This window comes from Sapajus apella, unplaced genomic scaffold, assembly GCF_009761245.1.
Source record: "Sapajus apella isolate SASKATOON/1434 unplaced genomic scaffold, GSC_monkey_1.0 scaffold18, whole genome shotgun sequence".
In the NCBI taxonomy this organism is placed as follows: Eukaryota; Metazoa; Chordata; class Mammalia; order Primates; family Cebidae; genus Sapajus; species Sapajus apella.
In genome coordinates this window covers 23,448,476-23,467,343 of record NW_022436958.1, presented here as the reverse complement: position 1 = coordinate 23,467,343, position 18,868 = coordinate 23,448,476, and the positions used below count along the sequence as shown (strand labels likewise).

At 42.8% G+C, this 18,868-nt stretch overlaps 1 protein-coding gene across 1 annotated transcript in view; it reads left to right on the top strand.

Annotated features, from left to right (window-relative positions):
• Nucleotides 1-2,487: 2,487 nt before the first annotated feature.
• LY75 (lymphocyte antigen 75) overlaps nt 2,488-18,868 on the top strand; it is a 102,336-nt gene continuing 85,955 nt past the window's right edge. The window contains exons 1-4 of the mRNA XM_032286641.1: nt 2,488-2,691; nt 8,830-9,201; nt 13,807-13,977; nt 17,509-17,673. Coding sequence (XP_032142532.1) covers nt 2,598-2,691; nt 8,830-9,201; nt 13,807-13,977; nt 17,509-17,673 — 802 coding nt within the window. The 5' untranslated portion in view covers nt 2,488-2,597. The remainder of the gene's footprint in view (nt 2,692-8,829; nt 9,202-13,806; nt 13,978-17,508; nt 17,674-18,868) is intronic.

Genomic DNA, 18,868 nt, shown 5'->3' with positions numbered 1-18,868 from the left:
ATAGGAAGGGAGTAAAGAGAAAGTGTCAGATTGTAGAGGCACTTGCTTTTTATCTTGGAGTTTTCTTTTGGTATTGTGGGCATCTCTGAGATTCTCATGAAAGCCTTGGACCCTTCCTCTTCTTCCTCAAAAAATAGTGCATTTATAAAGCCGCATAAAATCTCGGGGTTTCATAATTCCCCTTAACTAGCATTTAGGAACTCCTGCTATATGCAAATAACACTGAAAGGATTTGAGTAGAACAGGGGCATGCTCCAAACAGTGTTTAGAAGGATTCATTTGCCAGAGAGGATAATAACTGTTGGCAGTAAGGTCAGTTGAGAAATTATTGCAATATAATGCAAGCAGGAGCTTATATGGCCCTAAGCTAAGGTGGTGGCCCTAGGAATCCATTCATTGATTAACATTTATTGAGAGCTTACTCTGGGACAGGCCCTGTGCCCAGTGTTGAGGATGTGATAATGAATACCACAAGACCACTGCCTTCAAGAAGCTCCAAGGTGGGCAGGATCAGAAAAAAGGCAGGCACCTACAGAGGTAGAGGAGATCAGATCAGTGGCAGTTTCTCCTTCTCAGAACTTCTCATCTTAGAATAAAGTTCCTTAGAATAAAGTCAAGGCCCTTCGCACAACAGACATAACTCACCTTCCTGCTGTCATTTCCACTGGGGCCCCCACCACACCCACTTTCATCTCTCTCACAGACACACCCTTTGCAGGTCAGCTACCCTGGACTTTTGACTTATCTTCTGATGCTGCTTGCATTTTCTGGCTTCTGCTCTGTCACTACTTTTCTCCCACCAGCTGTACCTGCTCTAGCTAAGATGTTGCCTTCCTTCAAGTTTTGTCAGGGTCTCCCCCTTTATTCTGCCCTGTGTCACTCTGTGTGCCTGTATTGGGGTTCTCTAGAGGGATGTATATGAAAGGGAGTTTATTAAGGAGTATTGACTCATACAATCACAAGGTGAAGTCCCACAATAGGCCATCTGCAAGCTGAGGAACAAAGAAGCCAGTCCAAGACCCAAAACCTCAAAGTAGGGAAGCCAACAGTGCAGCCTTCATTCTGTGGGCAAAGCCTTCAGTCTGTGTCACGGGAGATCCCCTGACAAACCACTGGTATCCAGGAGCCCAAAACTTGAAGAACCTGGAGTCTGATGTTTGAGTGCAGGAAGCATCCAGCACGGGAGAAAGATGAAGGCCAGGAGACTCAGCCAGTCAAGTCCTTCCAACTTCTGCCTTCTTTTATTCTAGCCATGCTGGCAGCTGATTAGATGGTGCCCACCCAGATTGACGGCAGGTCTGCCACTCCCAGTCCACTGACTCAAATGTTAATCCACTTTGGCAACACTCTCACAGACACATCGAGGAACAATATTTTGCATCCTTCAATCCAATCAAATTGACAATATCATCCATCACAGTGCCTTAGTCTCCCCAGTACTCATGGGAGGGCAGGGATGTTGTCTTTTTGTCCTCCTATCCCATGGCATTCCCAGATCTTGTGTTGGTTAAGTGCTCACTATATCTACACAACTGAAAGGGCAGAGCCTGGGGAGAGGACAGAACCAGGGCAGGTTTGGGAGCCGATCTGTAAAGCCTTGGCAGTGGGAGTCAGGAAGAGCAACCTAGGTCTTTCCATCCTCATGCAACAAGGATGAAGGCCACCTCAAGTACACATTATGTGCTCAGCAAAGATGGGATTTAAAAGTATAAAACATTCACTTTAGAGCAACTTAGGTCATTAAGAATTTGGCATAATGATAGCAGTGTCCACAAGAAGAGAGTAAGTAGGACATGAAATTTCTGGTTCTGCATAACAGACTTCTACATTTCTACCAGCTTATTATTATTATCATTAAATTATTAAGCAAAGAGCTTACTCTCAAAGGTCAAATTGTTATAAAGCATAAATCATCCTTGGAAGTGTCGTTTGGTCATTCTGGTAATTCTTGCTTTTAATTCTTTAACAACTATGAGTAGAACTGTAGTGTACCATTATCCCACCTTTGTTTGCACTATCAAAATACCCAAGATGTTGCCAAGGACGACTGAATTCTTAGACTTTACCGCAGCCACCCACACGGCAGGTGCTCACTTCCTCCTCGGGGGAGGAAGGGATCGTGGGTCCCTTTCCAGTCCAGGCTGGAATGGAGAAGTCTTCCCTGACCACGGTGCGCTAGGCAGAGGACAAGGTCTTAAACTGACTGAACCCACCCACCAGGACAGTGCCAAGTTCCAGTAAGGGCCGCATCTTCCCATCTTAGCTGATGAAGAGGCGGGGACCGAACCCTCCAGTGCAGCAGCCTGGTGGCGCCAGGCTCTCCCACAGACTTGTACTTCCTTCTTCCTCGCGGGTCCCACCCCACGCAGGTATCCAGCGCCCCGCCCCCTTTATTTCCCACAGCTGGCCCGCCCCGCCCCGGGACAGAGGAGACACACGTCTGATTGGCCGAGGGCGGCGTGGGCGGGGCCGGGGCCGGGGCCCGGGCGCCCCCAGGTGCCTGGACTTCAGCGCCGGCGGGGCAGGCCGTGCTCGGCAGGAGGGGCGGGTGCCGCGTGCGTCCGAGGACCCGGCCAGACGGCTTGCGCCCGCTCAGGATGAAGACGCGCTGGACGACCCCTCGCCGCGTGGTGGGGCCCCTCATACTGCTCCTCTGTTGCTTCGAGCTCGCAGAGCCCTCTGGCCACGCAGGTAACCGCGGGCACACGTCCGCCCCGCAGTTAGCTGGGGACCCCGACGCCGAAACTCTGCCGCCTCTCCAGCCCGGGGCAGGCCTGCGCCCCCGGGACAGGTCACGGCGCTTTGCGTGGGGCGGAGTGTAGGGTCTCTGGAGCCGGACGGGTGAGCTAGGGGAGGTCCGGCGGAGGAGGCGCCCCAGTGCCCTCGGGGGCCCTGAGGAGGGCGCGGTGGGTGTGGGAGGGCAAGACCCTTCTGGTGCTGAGGGGACGCGCGCGGTCCACCGTAGAGGAGGCGCACGGAGGCTTTTCCGGGCGGGTGCCCTGCTCCGTCGTCTCTCTTCTAAAATATTGCTGGAGTATGAGGTTCCCCATCTGCCCTCTGCGTCCTATCCCGCCGGTTCTCGCCCTTCCTTCGCCCCTTGGTCACCTTGGCCACAGTGTCAAGAGGAGCCTCCATCCACAGCGCCAAGGATTCCCAACGATTCCCGGACTTCACTGCGCCCACGGTGCACGTCAGAAAGAAAGATTAAGTAAACCATCTCCTCCGAAAGTGACCAAGACCAAGAGTCAGCTATGATGCCCTCACCTGCCGCCTAGAGCAGCAAAAGTTTCTTCTTAATGGTTTATCAGCTCCAAACGACCCCCTCCCTAAGGCTGACAGCCCCACACTGAAGTGCAAGTCGCCTGCCTGGGGACCTGCTGCCTCTCACTGCGGAAGCAGGACCAGAAACAGGCACCCTTCATTGATGTTCAGCGTAGTGCCAGTCCCACCCACCACACCCCTTGGCAGCAACCGTATACTTTTACTTTCTCTTTTTGCCTGGGCGAGAGGTGTGCAGAGGACTTTGGTTCTTGGTTGGGCTGTATCATGGGCATTCAGTGGGCCATCCCCCACGGGCCGCTTCTGTTATCGTGCCTGTTTGAGGAAGGAAAAGATGGTTCAGGCAGTTTGAAAAACACTAAATTGTTGGTGCCTCTTATTTTCTTTTCATCTAAACTACCAGCTTGTTTAGACTTCTTTCAAGTGATGGGAAGAGATTTCTGAGTGTGAGTGGCACCATCCTATCTACAGCAAGGACCTGTAAATGGACCCTGCTCTGAGTCACACTTCTCTATTCTCCTTTGACCCTGTGTGCTAGGAACTACCAAAAGAATCATTAAAAATAAGATCTTCTTTTTTTTTTTTTTGCCTTGAGAATTTTTCTGCCTGCCCCACAATCCAAGGTGGAAAAGTTCACTGCAGCACCTAACTACAGTGAAAATGCGGTAACCTTTCAATCACTAACCTCTTGGTTCCCATCTACATCTGCTTCAGTCCTGTTTTTATCTCCTTCACAAATTTCAAGATTTCCTTAATCCTTTCAATCTCTGCAATCACTGCCCTTTCTCATTGACCCAAAGCAAAAAGCACCAGGTTTAACTCTGTTCTTCCTGTGCTAGGTCCCCACAGGTTTTGTTATCCTGCGTCCTTCCTTACACCTAGCAGCTGCTCTGATAGATTTTCTGTCACCCTTAGACCAGACCTGTGGCCTTGTTAGGGGAAATACTGGAATTTTGAACCCCCAGCCATTTGGCTCAATTGTTTGGCAAAGCGTCCGCTTCATGATGCTAGTGATGGCATGCACCTCATCACATGTGCATGGCTAGGCTTGTGCCGGTGGCCTCGATCACTCAAACATTGAAGGAGCACCTCTCTGTCCTTGGGGCGATGCCAGGTGCTTTGTTTACATTTTTGCCTGCTTGGAGAGTTAACAGTTTGAAGTAACCCAATCTGTTAGGGACTCCTGAGGTTCTCACGAGCCAACACTCCCCAATCGTGCTTGAAGACTTTCTGATTCCCAGGACATTGCCATGGACCCAACTGTCACTTTCAGGACCTGTTTTTGAACTAACCTAGATTTCTGATTCTCTCCTGCTGCACCTACCTGTACATTCTGAACACATGGTAGAGACTCTACAAAATGCTTAATATGTGATCTATGTACAGTCCCTCCGAAATTATAAATGCTGCCATCTTCATCCTTCTTGTTTTCCCAAGCTATTTCCCTATCCATTTGTCTGTGGTTATAAATGTCAATATCTAGCTTCTCTTTGGAATGTGTGAAGCTCTTTTGTCTAGGGCTTATAAGGCAGGAATTATTTAGTGATCAGACAATAAGAAAACACTGAGAGATTCTTTTCCTTTGATGGATGTAAAATTACTAAAAATTCATTTTCAATTTATGGTAGTGCTACTTAGCCATTTTCTCTCAAACACCACTGGAGAATTTATATAAAATGAAGCATATACAAAATGCATCTAGGGAGTGATGAGGCTGCTTTTCACCAACTTCTGCCTTTAGATTTGTCCCAAGATTATATTTGGAGGTAAATATTAAACCTTCAATGAGGACTGGTATAACATTGTGAAGTGAACAAGATACAATAAGAAGCTATGAATAAAGAATCTATTTTATAAAATAAGTTTTATACAATCTCTGTAATTATAAGGGATTATGTTCACACTTTCTCAGTCCTCCTTCCCACTCTTCAACCTACTATCCCGATAAATGTCATCAGACTGAGGCAGATTGAACAGCTCCTGCTAAGGGTAAAGAAAGATATGGAGAAACATCATAAAAGGATAGGACTCTTCCTATCTAATGCATGCACATATGTACATTACATATGGAGACTAGTAAGTTTCCTTTAAGTATATCAACAATATCTATAATAAGTGATCACTGTAAGTGTCAAACATTGAAATTGCATACTGGGTTCAAATGAGGGGTTAGTCTGAGAAAAATATCTATATTCAGAGATGTAGCAGTTTGTTAGGAAGCTCAGCAGCTCCACTTTAACATGTGGCTCCTCCACACCTCTCCTGTAGTGTTTTAGAGTTGCTACATGGTTGTTAAGTTCACAGGTGTCCAGAAGTAAAAATGTGTGGAAGTAAAAATGTGTATAAAGTAGAAAAGGATAATTCTTTCTCTTCCAAAAAATGTTTATAAAACAGAACTGTAACTTCAGTGCACATGCCTGATACAAGTGAGATTAGAATGGCTTGAAATGGGCTGGGTGCAGTGACTCATACCTGTAATCCCAGCACTTTGGGAGGCTAAGGTGGGAAGATTGCTTGAGCCTAGATGTTCTAAAGTAGCCTGAGCAACAAAGTGAGACCTTGTCTCTACCAAAAATCAAAAAGTTAGCCAGATGTGATGGCTTGTGCCTGTGGTCCCAGCTACTCGGGAGTCTAAGATGAGAAGATCACTTGAGCCTTGGAGGTTGAGGCTGCAGTAAGCTGTGATCACCACTGCACACCAGCCTAGGTGACAGTGTGGGACCTCCCTTGTCTCACAAACAAAAGAATGACCTGAAATGCTATGAGCAGTAGCATGACGTAATAAATTCATGGACACCTCTTCAAGAATAATATGCAATGAATGAACCTACAAGGCTAAGGATACTATCTTGTGAAAGCAGAGGATGTTAGCACTGGAAATGGCTTTTAGATACCTTGTACTGGACTGCTTTCATCTTATATTTGAAGATACAAAGACACTGGGAAATTGTAGCTTCCCCATGTTCTCCCAGCTAACTGGTAGCAGAGGTAGGTCTTTAATCTAGGACCCCTATCTCCTGCTCTTTCCACTTTACAAAGAAATATAGCTAATCCATTGGATTCTACAAAAACTTTGAAAAATCTAGAACTGCAAACTGCAAAGAAAGGCAAAGCTGCTGCTTCCTGGTTCACCTGTTTGGGATAGAGTGCACAAAGTAGAATGCCCAGGAAAGAGAGCAGCAAAACTACAGGGCAGGAGAGGGGATGTTTCCAACAATGGTGATGGCCACGTCTCCTGCAGGAGGAGACTTCTTTTTTCTTCTGTAATTTTTGATACTTTGGAATGCAAGATTTATTTTGGAAAGGCGAGAGACAATGATTTCGAAAATATGTAGATCGAAGCTCTGAGTAGCTGTTGAATTGTGGGAGAAGGCCATGAGAGAAAGTGTAAGTAGGAATCTTATAAGGCAGTATATTTTCCTTTTTTGTTGACTGTCCTTCCAGCCTGTGTCCATTACATAGAAAATGCCAGAGGGATGTCAAAGAAGAAAGTGTGGGGGATGTGGCCAGGCACGGTGGCTCAAGCCTGTAATCCCAGCACTTTGGGAGGCCAAGGCAGGCAGATCACCTGAGGTCAGGAGTTTGAGACCAGCCTGGCCAACACGGTGAAACCCTGTCTAAAAATACGAAAATTACCTGGGCGTGGTGGTGGGCACCTGTAATCCCAGCTACTCGGGAGGCTGAGGCATAATAGTCACTTGAACCTGGGAGATGGAAGTTGCAGTGAGCTGAGATCACACCACTGAACTCCAGCCTGGAAGACAGAGCAAGACTCCATCTTAAAAAAAAAAAAAAAGTGTGAGGGATGAAAGCTGCTATGGCAAACATCCTTGGCTGCAGCCCTGTGGAATACTTTTAAAATTCAGATTTAAAGGCAGAAATAACTTTAAACTTTAAATAATTTTTGTTGTTCTTTTTGTTTCTCTTGTTGCTTCTGATATTTAAAAAAAAAAAATCCATCCGAAGTTCAAGCTGCAGTCAGAGTTAATTTTATAGTTATTATTTACATGGTAAAATTCCCCTCAAGTCACCAGTCCCTGGTATGGGAATTTTTAACTCTGAAAGCCTTTGAATTATTACTAAGAAAAGCATCTGATGTTAGTGAAACCAGTGACTGTGACGCCGGTATCAAAGTGAAAGTGCCTTTTGGGAACCAAAATTTTATGGGTCTTTCTGCTGAACTCTGGTTCATTGACAGTGGTTGCTTAAGCATGTGTCAAATATTTCAGCTTTACTCTTACCAACATGATGACCTGTGCTATAACTTGTTTAAAATGTTCCTTTGTAAAAAACTAACCAAACTGTCCGATTATAAGTTGTGGTAACAGATGTCAATCTTATTCCACAAACTCAGGAGTGCAAGAAAAAATGCTTTACTTTATTTTCAGAAAACTAGATTCAATTTTATTCTGAGCTCCCATTCCACCAGGTTGCCAGAACTTCAATAACTGTCCTTACTGGGGTCTTTCCCAGCTCATGCAAAGTGCCAGGGGAACATTCAGGGAGGATCCTTCTTTAGGCATTGGATCCCACTGGTTACTTCTGGGTTTCTCATTGTCCAAACCCACAGGATCTTGAATCTGGTGGCTCAAGACTCATCAGTCATCACTCTGGTAGTTCCTGGAGTTTGGGGTTCAGCCTTCTTAGGTGATCTACAAAGTCAGTCCCCCCAGCCTTTCCCCAGGTCCTGTCACCTTCCTGAGGGTGCCACAATGGAGCTGGACACAGGTTCCCTTATCCTCAGAACCCAGACCTCTATTTCTTCCAGTTTCTATACCCACTGATCTGCTGCTCCCTCAAAAGTTTCCCCATTTCCTCTGAGATGCCGCAATGAATGTAGGCCTCCAAAAAATATATAGGGGGAAGTGACCTTTAAGATTTCCCTTAAATTTTCCTTTTTAGTGACCACACTAACTTGCCCTAAGGCAGGAGAGCACAGAGGCCTCACTACATACTTGGATCTGAAGAAAGGAACGTATAGTGAACATGCTGTGTTAAGCATCGATTTTTCCTGTAATAATTTACCCTGCCATAGTAGCTAACATGGAAGCAAGGCAGAATTATGGTCCCAGATAGACTCGGACACTTTTCATTGAGATGAAAAAAGAGCTTCTTTTATCTTATTAAATGAGAAGGGAAGAAAATGTTTCATGGAATAGCAACAACACATATACATGCTCCTCTACATGCTTTACATGGATTAGCTGCTTTGTGCTCACACCCACCATATGAAGTAAGCTCCATTTTCCAAGTGAGAAAACTGGAGCCCAGAGATTAAACGATTTGCCCTGATCCTATGACTAATAAGTAGTAGCAGCAAAATGTGGACCTAGGCTGACTGGGCTCTAGATTCCATGCTCTGACCGACCCCACATGCTGCAGTGCCTCTCTGGTCACCACTTCCCACCTTGCATGGTCCACTACAGCATATAAAGGGTGGGAACGATCTGAGGGTGGCAACAGTACAGTGGTGCTCAGACTCTCCTCAGCAGGCAGGGAGCAAGGTACTTCAACCACATAATCCAGAATCTGTCTGTCCATCTGACTCAGGTAATGACCCCTTCACCATCGTCCATCAAAACACAGGCAAGTGCATCAAGCCACTGAATAGCTGGATAGTAGCAAAAGACTGTGATGAAACTGGGGACATGTTATGGAAGTGGGTGTCCCAGCATCGGCTCTTTCATTTGAAATCCCAGAAGTGCCTTGGCCTAGATATTACCAAACCAGTGGATTCCTTGCGAATGTTCAGCTGTGACTCCAGTGCCATGCTGTGGTGGAAATGTGAGCACCACTCTCTGTACGGTGCTGCCCAGTATCGGCTGGCTCTCAAGAATGGACATGGCACGGCAATCTGGAATGCATCTGATGTCTGGAAGAAAGGAGGCTCAGAGGAAAGCCTTTGTGATCAGCCTTATCATGGTGAGTATTAGAGAGGGACTTTGACCGATTTGCTGTTGTGCTTGTCACTCATGGCATTGAACATGCACAATTTAGTAAAAATAGAGTTGTACATTGGTAAGGGCAGTGAGCAAGCTCTTCAGTTCCAGGCACTGTGCAGTTACTTTGAGTGACATTCTTACACGTCAATGGTATTTGCCCCTACTTTGCAGGTAAGGCTAGGAAAGGTTAAGTGCCTTGTCTGAGGTCACACAACCATGTTGTGATAAACCTGGGATTTCATCAGATAGCTATGTACTTCCTCTGATGGTCTTCTGAACCCTAGAGGAAAGGAAACATTAGATTAACAGGAAATCTTTTTACAGGCTAAAAGTCAAATGATCTAATAATGTTGATCTTATTCTAAGTTTTAAAAGAAGAATAAGAAAGGCCAGGTGTAGTGGTGCATGGTTGTAGTTCCAGCTTCTTGAGAGACTGAGGCAGCAGGATCACTTAAGCACAGGAATTCAGGGTTGCAGTGTGTAATGATCACACTTGTGAATAGCCCCTGCACTTCAGCCTGGGCAGCATGGTGAGACCCCATCTCTTAAAAAAGAAAAGAAGGAGAAGGAGGAAAAATGTATTTTCCCTTGCCTACATAAAATGGGAAAACTTTGAGTGGATTTCCTTATTTATTTTCACTTTTGGCATGGCAACCAAATTTTGATATTTATATTTATGATTCAGCATTTTAAGAGAGAGTTTTTCTGTTGCTTCCAAAAATAACTTTATGAATATTGTCTTAGGGGGAGCTAGCCATGGACTTAGCTTGGAGTCTAGGGACTGGATTGCAACTAATTTCCAAGTTAAAGAATGGGTAGATTTATTTTTTTAACCACTAAATGTAATTGGCTATCACCCAAGCAAATATTTTTCATTATGTTGCTCTAAATTACACCAAGTATCAATAGGCATATAATTATGTCGTCTACGTCCTATTCCCTTGTCTTTCTTTACAAACTCCTCTAGCTTTACAATGACTTTCTTCTTCTCTTAAAGCTAATTTAAGCTAAATTTGGCTTCAAAGTCAGGATAGCAGCTTTGCTCCCATACTTTCCATTATACATCCACACACGTTTTTCTTTCTAGTCTATTTCCTAGTGAAGATGAAGAAATTATTCTGAGAATGTCAAGTTCCATTATTATAGAGAAATATTAGAGAATTAGAGATGGGGGTTTCCTTTTTGTCAATCCCTGACCTTTGAATAATTAACAATCTGTTTCTGTGAGCCAGCTTCCTCCTAAAAGTAAAGCAGTTGCTTTCTGGATATGACTTAAAGGTAAATTTAAATTCTGTGCCACAAAAGCCCTTCTCCAACTTGCCAACTAAGAGAAAACACAGAGCCAAACAAAATGCCTTTTGAATTGGATTTAACTTGTTTTATTGTATTTGTCCAGGGATCAGAATGGATAATTTTCTTGGCAGGGTTCTTTTAGTCTCTTGATCTAATTCTTTTGATGGGCATAGTTGTAATCTTAAACTCCCTCAGTCTCCGGAGTGTCTTCATTTCAATATAATTGGTTTTCATTTTTATCCTATGTGTTTTATTTACGCATTTCTAATGTTCTTCTGAGATGGGGACTGTGGGTTTCACTCATCTGCCAAGTGATCAGTGGCACAAAAAAGGTTAAGGACCCACCCAGGGGACCATTCAGCGAGAGTTAAGCAATGCCACCAGCATAGCCCACAGTCATAAAATGTTTCTTGACCTTTTCAAATACAATATTTGAAACACTAAAGCTTTTTTTTTAAAGCATATATAGTTATGACTAGTCAAGGCATACCTTAAGTTTTAACTTGCACAGAAACCAGCGCCAAACCTGCCACCTCTTCTCTGTTTCTGTCTAGATGACCGGTACCATCTATGTTCTACATGTCAGAAATCAGCAAGGCACCGTAGAGGTTTCAGGCTTTCCTCGTCCACCACTCCAATATAATCAAATATGAAGTCCTGGCAATTCTCCCTTTTTCAATTTACGTATGTCCCTTCTTGTTCTTAGGTTAGGGACTGCTGTCTTAAGTTAGGTACTTTCTCTAGGACTCCTCGCTCGGACTCTTGATACTGGTTGTTGTCCCCACCTTCTTATCTGGCAGTATAGAAACAAAACATACAAGATATCCGAGTCCCAACAAAAGGAAGTCCAAGGTTACTTAGCTTGTTCAAAACTCGGGCTCAAAAACCAGTTTTCCATTCCCCAAACATAGCTTCTTTCTTTCTCCCTCGGCTTTAGCAGTATAAAAAAGGTTTTCGCTTGTGACACAAGAACATTAATTTATCATTGTGCCTTGGGCTGCCTCTCAACCCAACTCCCATCCTGTGTGCAACGTGTTCATCTCAGAGAAAACCAAAGTTGTATAAATTTTATTAGTAAACTGCTTTTGACTAGCACCCAGGTAGATGTACATTTATATCATTAAGATATCTTGATCTCACTAGTACTTTTCAAATTTTGAATGTTTGGTGAATCATGTAGAGGAAATGGACTTTTCGTGGTAGGGTGGCTGCAGAATTCTAGGCAACTCTTAGAAGCCTGCCAACAACCTCTTTATCCATTGAAACTATTTTGTCTCATGTTTCTGATGACATTAATTTGCCAGTTTTCTGCATAATCACTTCATCTCACAAATGTGTACCTATTACATAATAAGCTGTTGTTTTAAGGATGTTGTCACCACAAATTCACACATTCAGAAAAGATTCTTTTCAGGAAAACCTGTCTTGCTAAGGAAGCCCATGGCATATAAGAGGTCCCCATCAGCAAAGAATGTGTGGGAGCAAAACTTAGTGAATAGTTAGCATAATTTAGCTGCTTCTGGTATGGTGGTTGTATGCCTATCATTCTTCAAAGCATATATTGTGACGAGAGCTTTTTAATTGAAGCCCAGCTTTGAGCTATGAAATCTAATTTGAAACTTGAGAAGCCACTTGAAACTTGACAGCCGCTGATGTCACAAGTTGTCCTTATAGGTCAAGACTAATCAGAGAGCCCATTCTCATCCCTGTCACTTGCAGATGAGTGCCTGAATGTCTCACTTGACTACACTGCAAAAATGGGGATTTCCCAGACAAGTAAAATACTTCCCCTATGATCTCACAGGTTTATGATAAAAAACAAATGACAGAAATGTATACCAAGGCATTTTGTATTCCAAAAATCAAAGGTTTTAGAATAAAACGGATGGTTCTACAAGGAGCAATCCTGTGTTCAGAGACTGTCCTCTTAGGTTTGTGGCATGGAAAGAGAAATTAGTCATGAGCTATTGGGGGTTTTTGATATGGTTAAAACCAAAACATAGGTAATAAGCAGAATCCATATAAAATATACTCTTTAACAGAAGTACCCTTTTGAAAACTATTTATATGACATAGGAAAACAAAACCAGTGATTTTTAAAAGACTATTTGCCAAGAAAAGCCTCCAGATTTTTCTTATAGAATGTACTGAGCAGGACTTTTACTGTAGTTCTGCTTAATACATTCTAAGCTGTTAAATGGCCTCATGTTTCATTTAGATGGACACTTGAGAATAATAAAGAAAGTAGAATCAAATACTGTCTTAAGCACACTTTTAAGCAAATCTTTGAGACATTTTGAGGAACTCTAATTGCCTGGTAAAGGGTGATAAGATCTAATTACTATGATTTACCTAATGGCCATTATTTGATCTGTTAATGACCGGGGCTTTTAACAAATTGAAGATTTAGGAAAATGTGACAAAAGAGATAGAGGGTTAGCTGTTCTATAAAAACACTTTTTTTAAGAGAATTGATATTGATATAAGCATCAAGTGCTCTTTCTAGCATTTCCAGGCATATTTGAGATTGGAATTACTTTCCAGCTCCTCTCCATGTACCAGAGAAAGTAATTAAAAGAAAAACCACGTCTACTACCTCACTGGCCACCAGCTGGTCCCATGACTGCACCATTAAAGCTGCTGCTGCTTCTTTCACAACCCAATTACAGTGCCCTGTTCCTCCGGAGGAATCAACACAGAAATTCAGCGGCTCTTCCTCTTACTTCCTCAAAAACCACAGTGTCAATTCTACCTCCAGTCTCTGAACAATGGGACTGTTCGTCCATCTCTCTAACTCCACAGGTGGTTCCAAAGTCCACACCCACCCTCAGTGGTTCCCAGGTATTTTTTTGGCTCCAGCACTTTCTGAAGAAAATAAAATAGAGGTAAATTTAACCTCAGCCAGGGCACCCTTTCTGGTGAAGTGCTCTGTTGCCCACAGCAGAGTTAGTAGACCCTCACCTGATCAAACCAGGCTCTTTCAGCTCCTCATCACACCACAATAAGTGAAGCTTCACATGGATGATCACTGAGTGCTATCCCCAGTTTGCAAAAGCAGAAACTGAGGCTACTAGAAATTGGATAGCTTGCCCACAGATACCCTGCAGGTCGGTGGGGAGCCAGCATTCAAGTCCAGACCTGAGAACACCCATGCTCTGAATTCCTATACTCAGATATTATATTCTAAGTGAAAACAACAGTATTTCTTTTAAAAATAGTTTTAGAAATTAGGCAACTGAAGCTGACTACCCAGTTTTTAACTCTCTTTTCCCCAACTTCCTTTCCAACACAGAGATCTATACCAAAGATGGGAACTCCTATGGGAGACCTTGTGAATTTCCATTCTTAATTGATGGGACCTGGCATCATGAATGCATCCTTGATGAAGATCATAGTGGGCCATGGTGTGCCACCACCTCCAATTATGAATATGACCGAAAGTGGGGCATCTGCTTAAAGCCTGGTATGTATGGGCTGGTAAACTTCATGCAGAAAGGCAGTAAATTTATATGAGGCAACAGGGAGAAGGAAGAGTTCAAAGTGACTCAAAAGTGACTGCAAAAATATTATCCCAGATAAGGCGTGTAAGTTTGGAGAAGAGAGAGGTAATGTGTAGGTATGATTTGCCTTCAGAAGCAGGCCAGGAAGTGAACCAAGGTGGATGGTGTCATGGAGGAGGAGGAAGGAGTATTCGACAGCACAGGCACCTCAGGGAGAGGAAGTGTGGAAAAGGCATGCCCGGTTGGGAAATCGCTGCTGACCTTTAGCAGTTTCGGAAGACTAGAGGCGGTAGAAGCTGGGTTGTAGTGGACTGAAGCATGAACAGAAGGAAATAAGCCTCATAAGCTTCATGGAGAAGAAAAAGAGATGGTTGGCAAAGAACAAAATTGCAGCAAATTTATGTAGTTACAATCTCATTTGGCTTTATTGCAATTCTAGAATCAGGCAACACTTCATTTAAAAAATAGAGGACTATAAGGGTTCCAGTTCATTGAACAGAGGGGGTTGGCTTTGTAGACAGAAATAGGGCTGAGGAAAACAAAAACAAAAAGCAAAGAGTGGATTGGTGATTTCAAAGTAACTTTCCATGTAAGATGTGGACAGGGAAACAGAACAATAGAGAAATAATTGATTGGTTAACATCAGGTGACTTCAGGTTAAGGATTAAAACACAGGGAACTTCATTATCAGGTCAATTAAAGATTGAAACTGGCCTGTTTGGGAAATTAGGCAGTCCGCTTTTCTGATTTCTCAAAAGGTCAGATAAGAACTCCATTTCAGTATGGTGACATGGAACTTTGGCATGGGTGACTCCATTTTGATTTTTGACTCCTAGATCAGGAGCTTAGTCCAAAACAGTGACCTCCTATAATGTTTATTTAAAAGAGCAAAGGATAATTTGAGGGAGAGATCAGTTGAGAAACACTTTTCAAATGGTGAAGTCTTAAGTATATTTATGGCCTGAAGTAAAGAGCTGGAAAGAGAAGAGATAGATCTTCCTGGGGTTCTCAAAATTGGTGACACTGTTCCTTCCACCTTTCTTGTGTATTGGTCAGAGTACTTTTTCTCATTACTTTTTACTAGAAGCAAACTGTTCAGGATTTGTTAAAGAATTTGCTGTTCTTTAGAAAGAGAGAGACCAAAGTAGCAATTACATCATTATCTGGCACAACTGAGACACAGTTTCTCACCAATTAGGTGAGAGTTACAGGGGATGACAGCAGCTGACATGTGATAGGTACTCACAAAATATTACTTAATGGACAATAGGTTGAAAGAATATAGCAAAGAGAAAGGAAAGAGCTCCAGGCCTAAGTAATAATAGTTAATACTTAACAGGGCTCAGCCTGGTGTCAGATATTGTTTCAGGCTCTCAATATACATTAACTCATTCAATCCTCACAGCAACCCTAAAAGGTACCATAATTTAATCCCCATTCTACAGATGATCACAGTGAGGCACAGGGACATACATAACTTACCTAAGATCACAGAACTAATAAATATCAGAGCTAGGATTCAGACTCAGGAAGCCTGGCTATGAAGTCCTTTCCCTAAACAGCTATACCATCCTAACTCATTGAGTAGCTAGCCAGGTGGTATTAGTAATGCTGATCCCTCCTTCAGGAATCTGAGCTTCAGCATGCAGAGTTCTATGCAACTTGAAGAGATTATACTGGGTTAAGACTTCAGATTTCAGGGTGCAATAGAATCACCTGGAGAGTTTGTTAGAACACATATATCTAGGGCCCAGAGATTCTGATTTAGTAGATTTTTGGTGGGGCCCCTAAAATTAGCAAGTTTCCAGGTAATGCTGATGATGCTGGTCTGGGGACCACACTTTGAGTATTATCTAATTAGAGGCCCAGCCTTCTCAACACCTGTAACCTACCTACTAAAATAGAAAAAGCCAGTACTTACTTCAGCTGTAATTGATAATAAGCAGAGTTTGGTCAGCCAGATATCAACTTCATTTAACTCTCCTTATCGTTTGGATCAGAAATGTATGAAAAGTTGCTTAGAGGTTATCCAATGCAAACCCCTGTTTCTCAGGTGAGAGGCAGCAGGCCCAGATGAATGAAATGACCTGTCAGGGTCAGACCACATTTTTGTGGAAACTGGTGATGGATTCCTTATCCTCCTTCCCCACTGTACGTATTTACCTCCACTGTACCTTGTTGCCTTGAAAGGGATGTGTCTTGGTGCCTTTAGCCTCTTGTGAGTGTTGTGTGTATGTTGAGGGTTTGGGGGTGGTGTTAATGCATTCATATGCTTCCTGGAGTTACTTTTTATGGAAGAAACAAGATTGTGAGTTTCTAAAACTTGAGGGCTTGTAAATCATGGGGGTCATGTTGTATAGCAAACACACTGCCATCCCCTGCCGGAAACTTCTGGATTTACAAGTGTAGGGCCTCAGTGGTAACAATGAACCTTTAGACAGTGTTCTTGCAAATCCACCCTATTTTGTTTTTACCAAGTGTCAGAATCTCTGTTGCTATTTATGCCATAGAAAAATGGCTGAAGAAGCAGGATGTGCCACTCAGAGGATCAACAAGAACTGTGCCCTTGATTATAGCTCTGCCACAGTCACCTCTAGATCTTGTTCCTGTCTGTGAAATGAGGACATTAGACAAGATGATCTCTAAAGGCCCTTCCAGCTTATAGGGTCTGATATGTAACTGGCTGTAGGAGACCTTTTGGAAAGTCTCCCAATTAGAGCCTGGGATACATTTGACACAGCCTGCATTGGACTTCCCCTCTTATTGGGAGTATATGGTAGTACATGGGAAACTGAGTATATTTTGAACCAGTTGTCTTGAAACTTTTATATCTCATTCAGGAAACAGCTTGCAGGTTCTTTGTCTAAAATTATATATACTCTACAAGCATATATGTATAATAATTATAGGCACATATATGCACACATATGCATATATAATGCATATCTAATGTGAATTATATATCATATATTCAATTCTTTATTAAAATGTTAAGGAAAGCTTGGACTTAGTTTCCCAAATAAGGTACTCACTTAGGCTCAGTATCTTGGCCATTTAAGCAGCATGTCTGTGCACACACATACACATACAGCCGTTTCTATGCAGGCTGTGGGCAAACCCTCTGTAGTCTGCCACTATGTTCAGATGAGCTTTGTTTTTCATTAGCTCAGTGTTCACAACATGTGCACACTGAGATTTGTATTTCAGGCAGAGAGCAGGCAGGGACATGGGCAAAAACACAGCATTGTAATTGATAGGGATAAAAGGAGAGTAGAAAATAGGAAAGAGTGGAAGCTTCAACCAGCCTGGGTAATTTGGTGTGTTATAATTCCAATTTTACTGTGATCAAAATATGGTCTAAAGGAGGGATGGCAGTCTCCATTTGGGCATATCCTAAGAGTATGCAAATTGACTTGCAGTATTCGTAGCATTCTAAGTAATAGAAAACATTATGTCCTTACTTTGTGATCACTGATGTATCTTTTTATCAACAGAAAATGGTTGTGAAGATAATTGGGAAAAGAATGAACAGTTTGGAAGTTGCTACCAATTTAATACTCAGGCAGCTCTTTCTTGGAAAGAAGCTTATGTTTCATGTCAGAATCAAGGAGCTGATTTACTGAGCATCAACAGTGCTGCTGAATTAACTTACCTTAAAGGTAGATTTTACTTGCATGTGATAGAGCAAAGTGGCTAAAATTGCAAAGGTGCTTCTTCTGTTTTCATATCCAGATGTGTTTCTTTGTATGTATCTTTTCTGGCCTCTCTTGGGATTTTAACTTCAACACTGAAACCCATAAGCAAAAAAGGACTGAATGTAATCATATTTCACCATTGAGAAATGAATCTTGTGATGGAAACTAAAGAGAGACTGATGTTTAGAAAACAAGGTTGGATAGCAAGATTAAACTGCTACCCTAATCCTAAATGAAAGGATTTTTTAAAAAGTGAACAATTAAACTCTTTGAACATTGAAAAATAGAGAATTCATGGAAGGGAAGGAAGATGGTTAAGTTATACTAGATGGCCTCAGTAAAAGTCCTCGCATTGAGTGAAAGGGTACAGTCCCCAGGGGCAAGGAGTGTTTTACTAAATCTTAAAGTGAATTTAATAACATGGACACAGAGTGGATAGGACTTTGTTTTGTTTGGGGGGTGGTAGTGGTAATTTTTTAATTTTTAATTGTGAAAACAAATTAATAAGAATAGATAAAAACTTTAAAAGACCATTTATCCTTTCATAAGAATTTAAGGATCACCTTGTTAATTTCAGTAGCAAACCCTATTGAAACTTTGACTGGAATTGTATTGAATTATAGATTCATTAAAAAGGAATTGGCTGGCTATGGTGGCTCATACCTGCAATGTCAGCATTTGAAAGGTAAAGGCAGGAGGATTATTTGAAGCCAGGAGTTTGAAACCAGTCTGGGTAGCAAAGTGAGACCTCATCTCTACAAAAAAAATTTTTTAATTGGCTGTTGGCATGTGCCTGTAGTCCCAGCTACTCTGGAGGCTGAGGTAGAAGGATCACTTGAGCCTAGGAGATTGAGGCTGCAGAGAGCTATGATGGCGTCACTGCACTCCAGCCTGAGTGACAGAGTGAGACCTTGTCTTAAAAAAATAAATAAATAAAAGGTATTGCTGGCCGGGCGTGGTGGCTCAAGCCTGTAATCCCAGCACTTTGGGAGGCCGAGGCGGGTGGATCACAAGGCCAAGAGATCAAGACCATCCTGGTCAACATGGTGAAACCCCGTCTCTACTAAAAATACAAAACATTAGCTGGGCATGGTGGTGCGTGCCTGTAATCCCAGCTACTCAGGAGGCTGAGGCAGGAGAATTGCCTGAACCCAGCAGG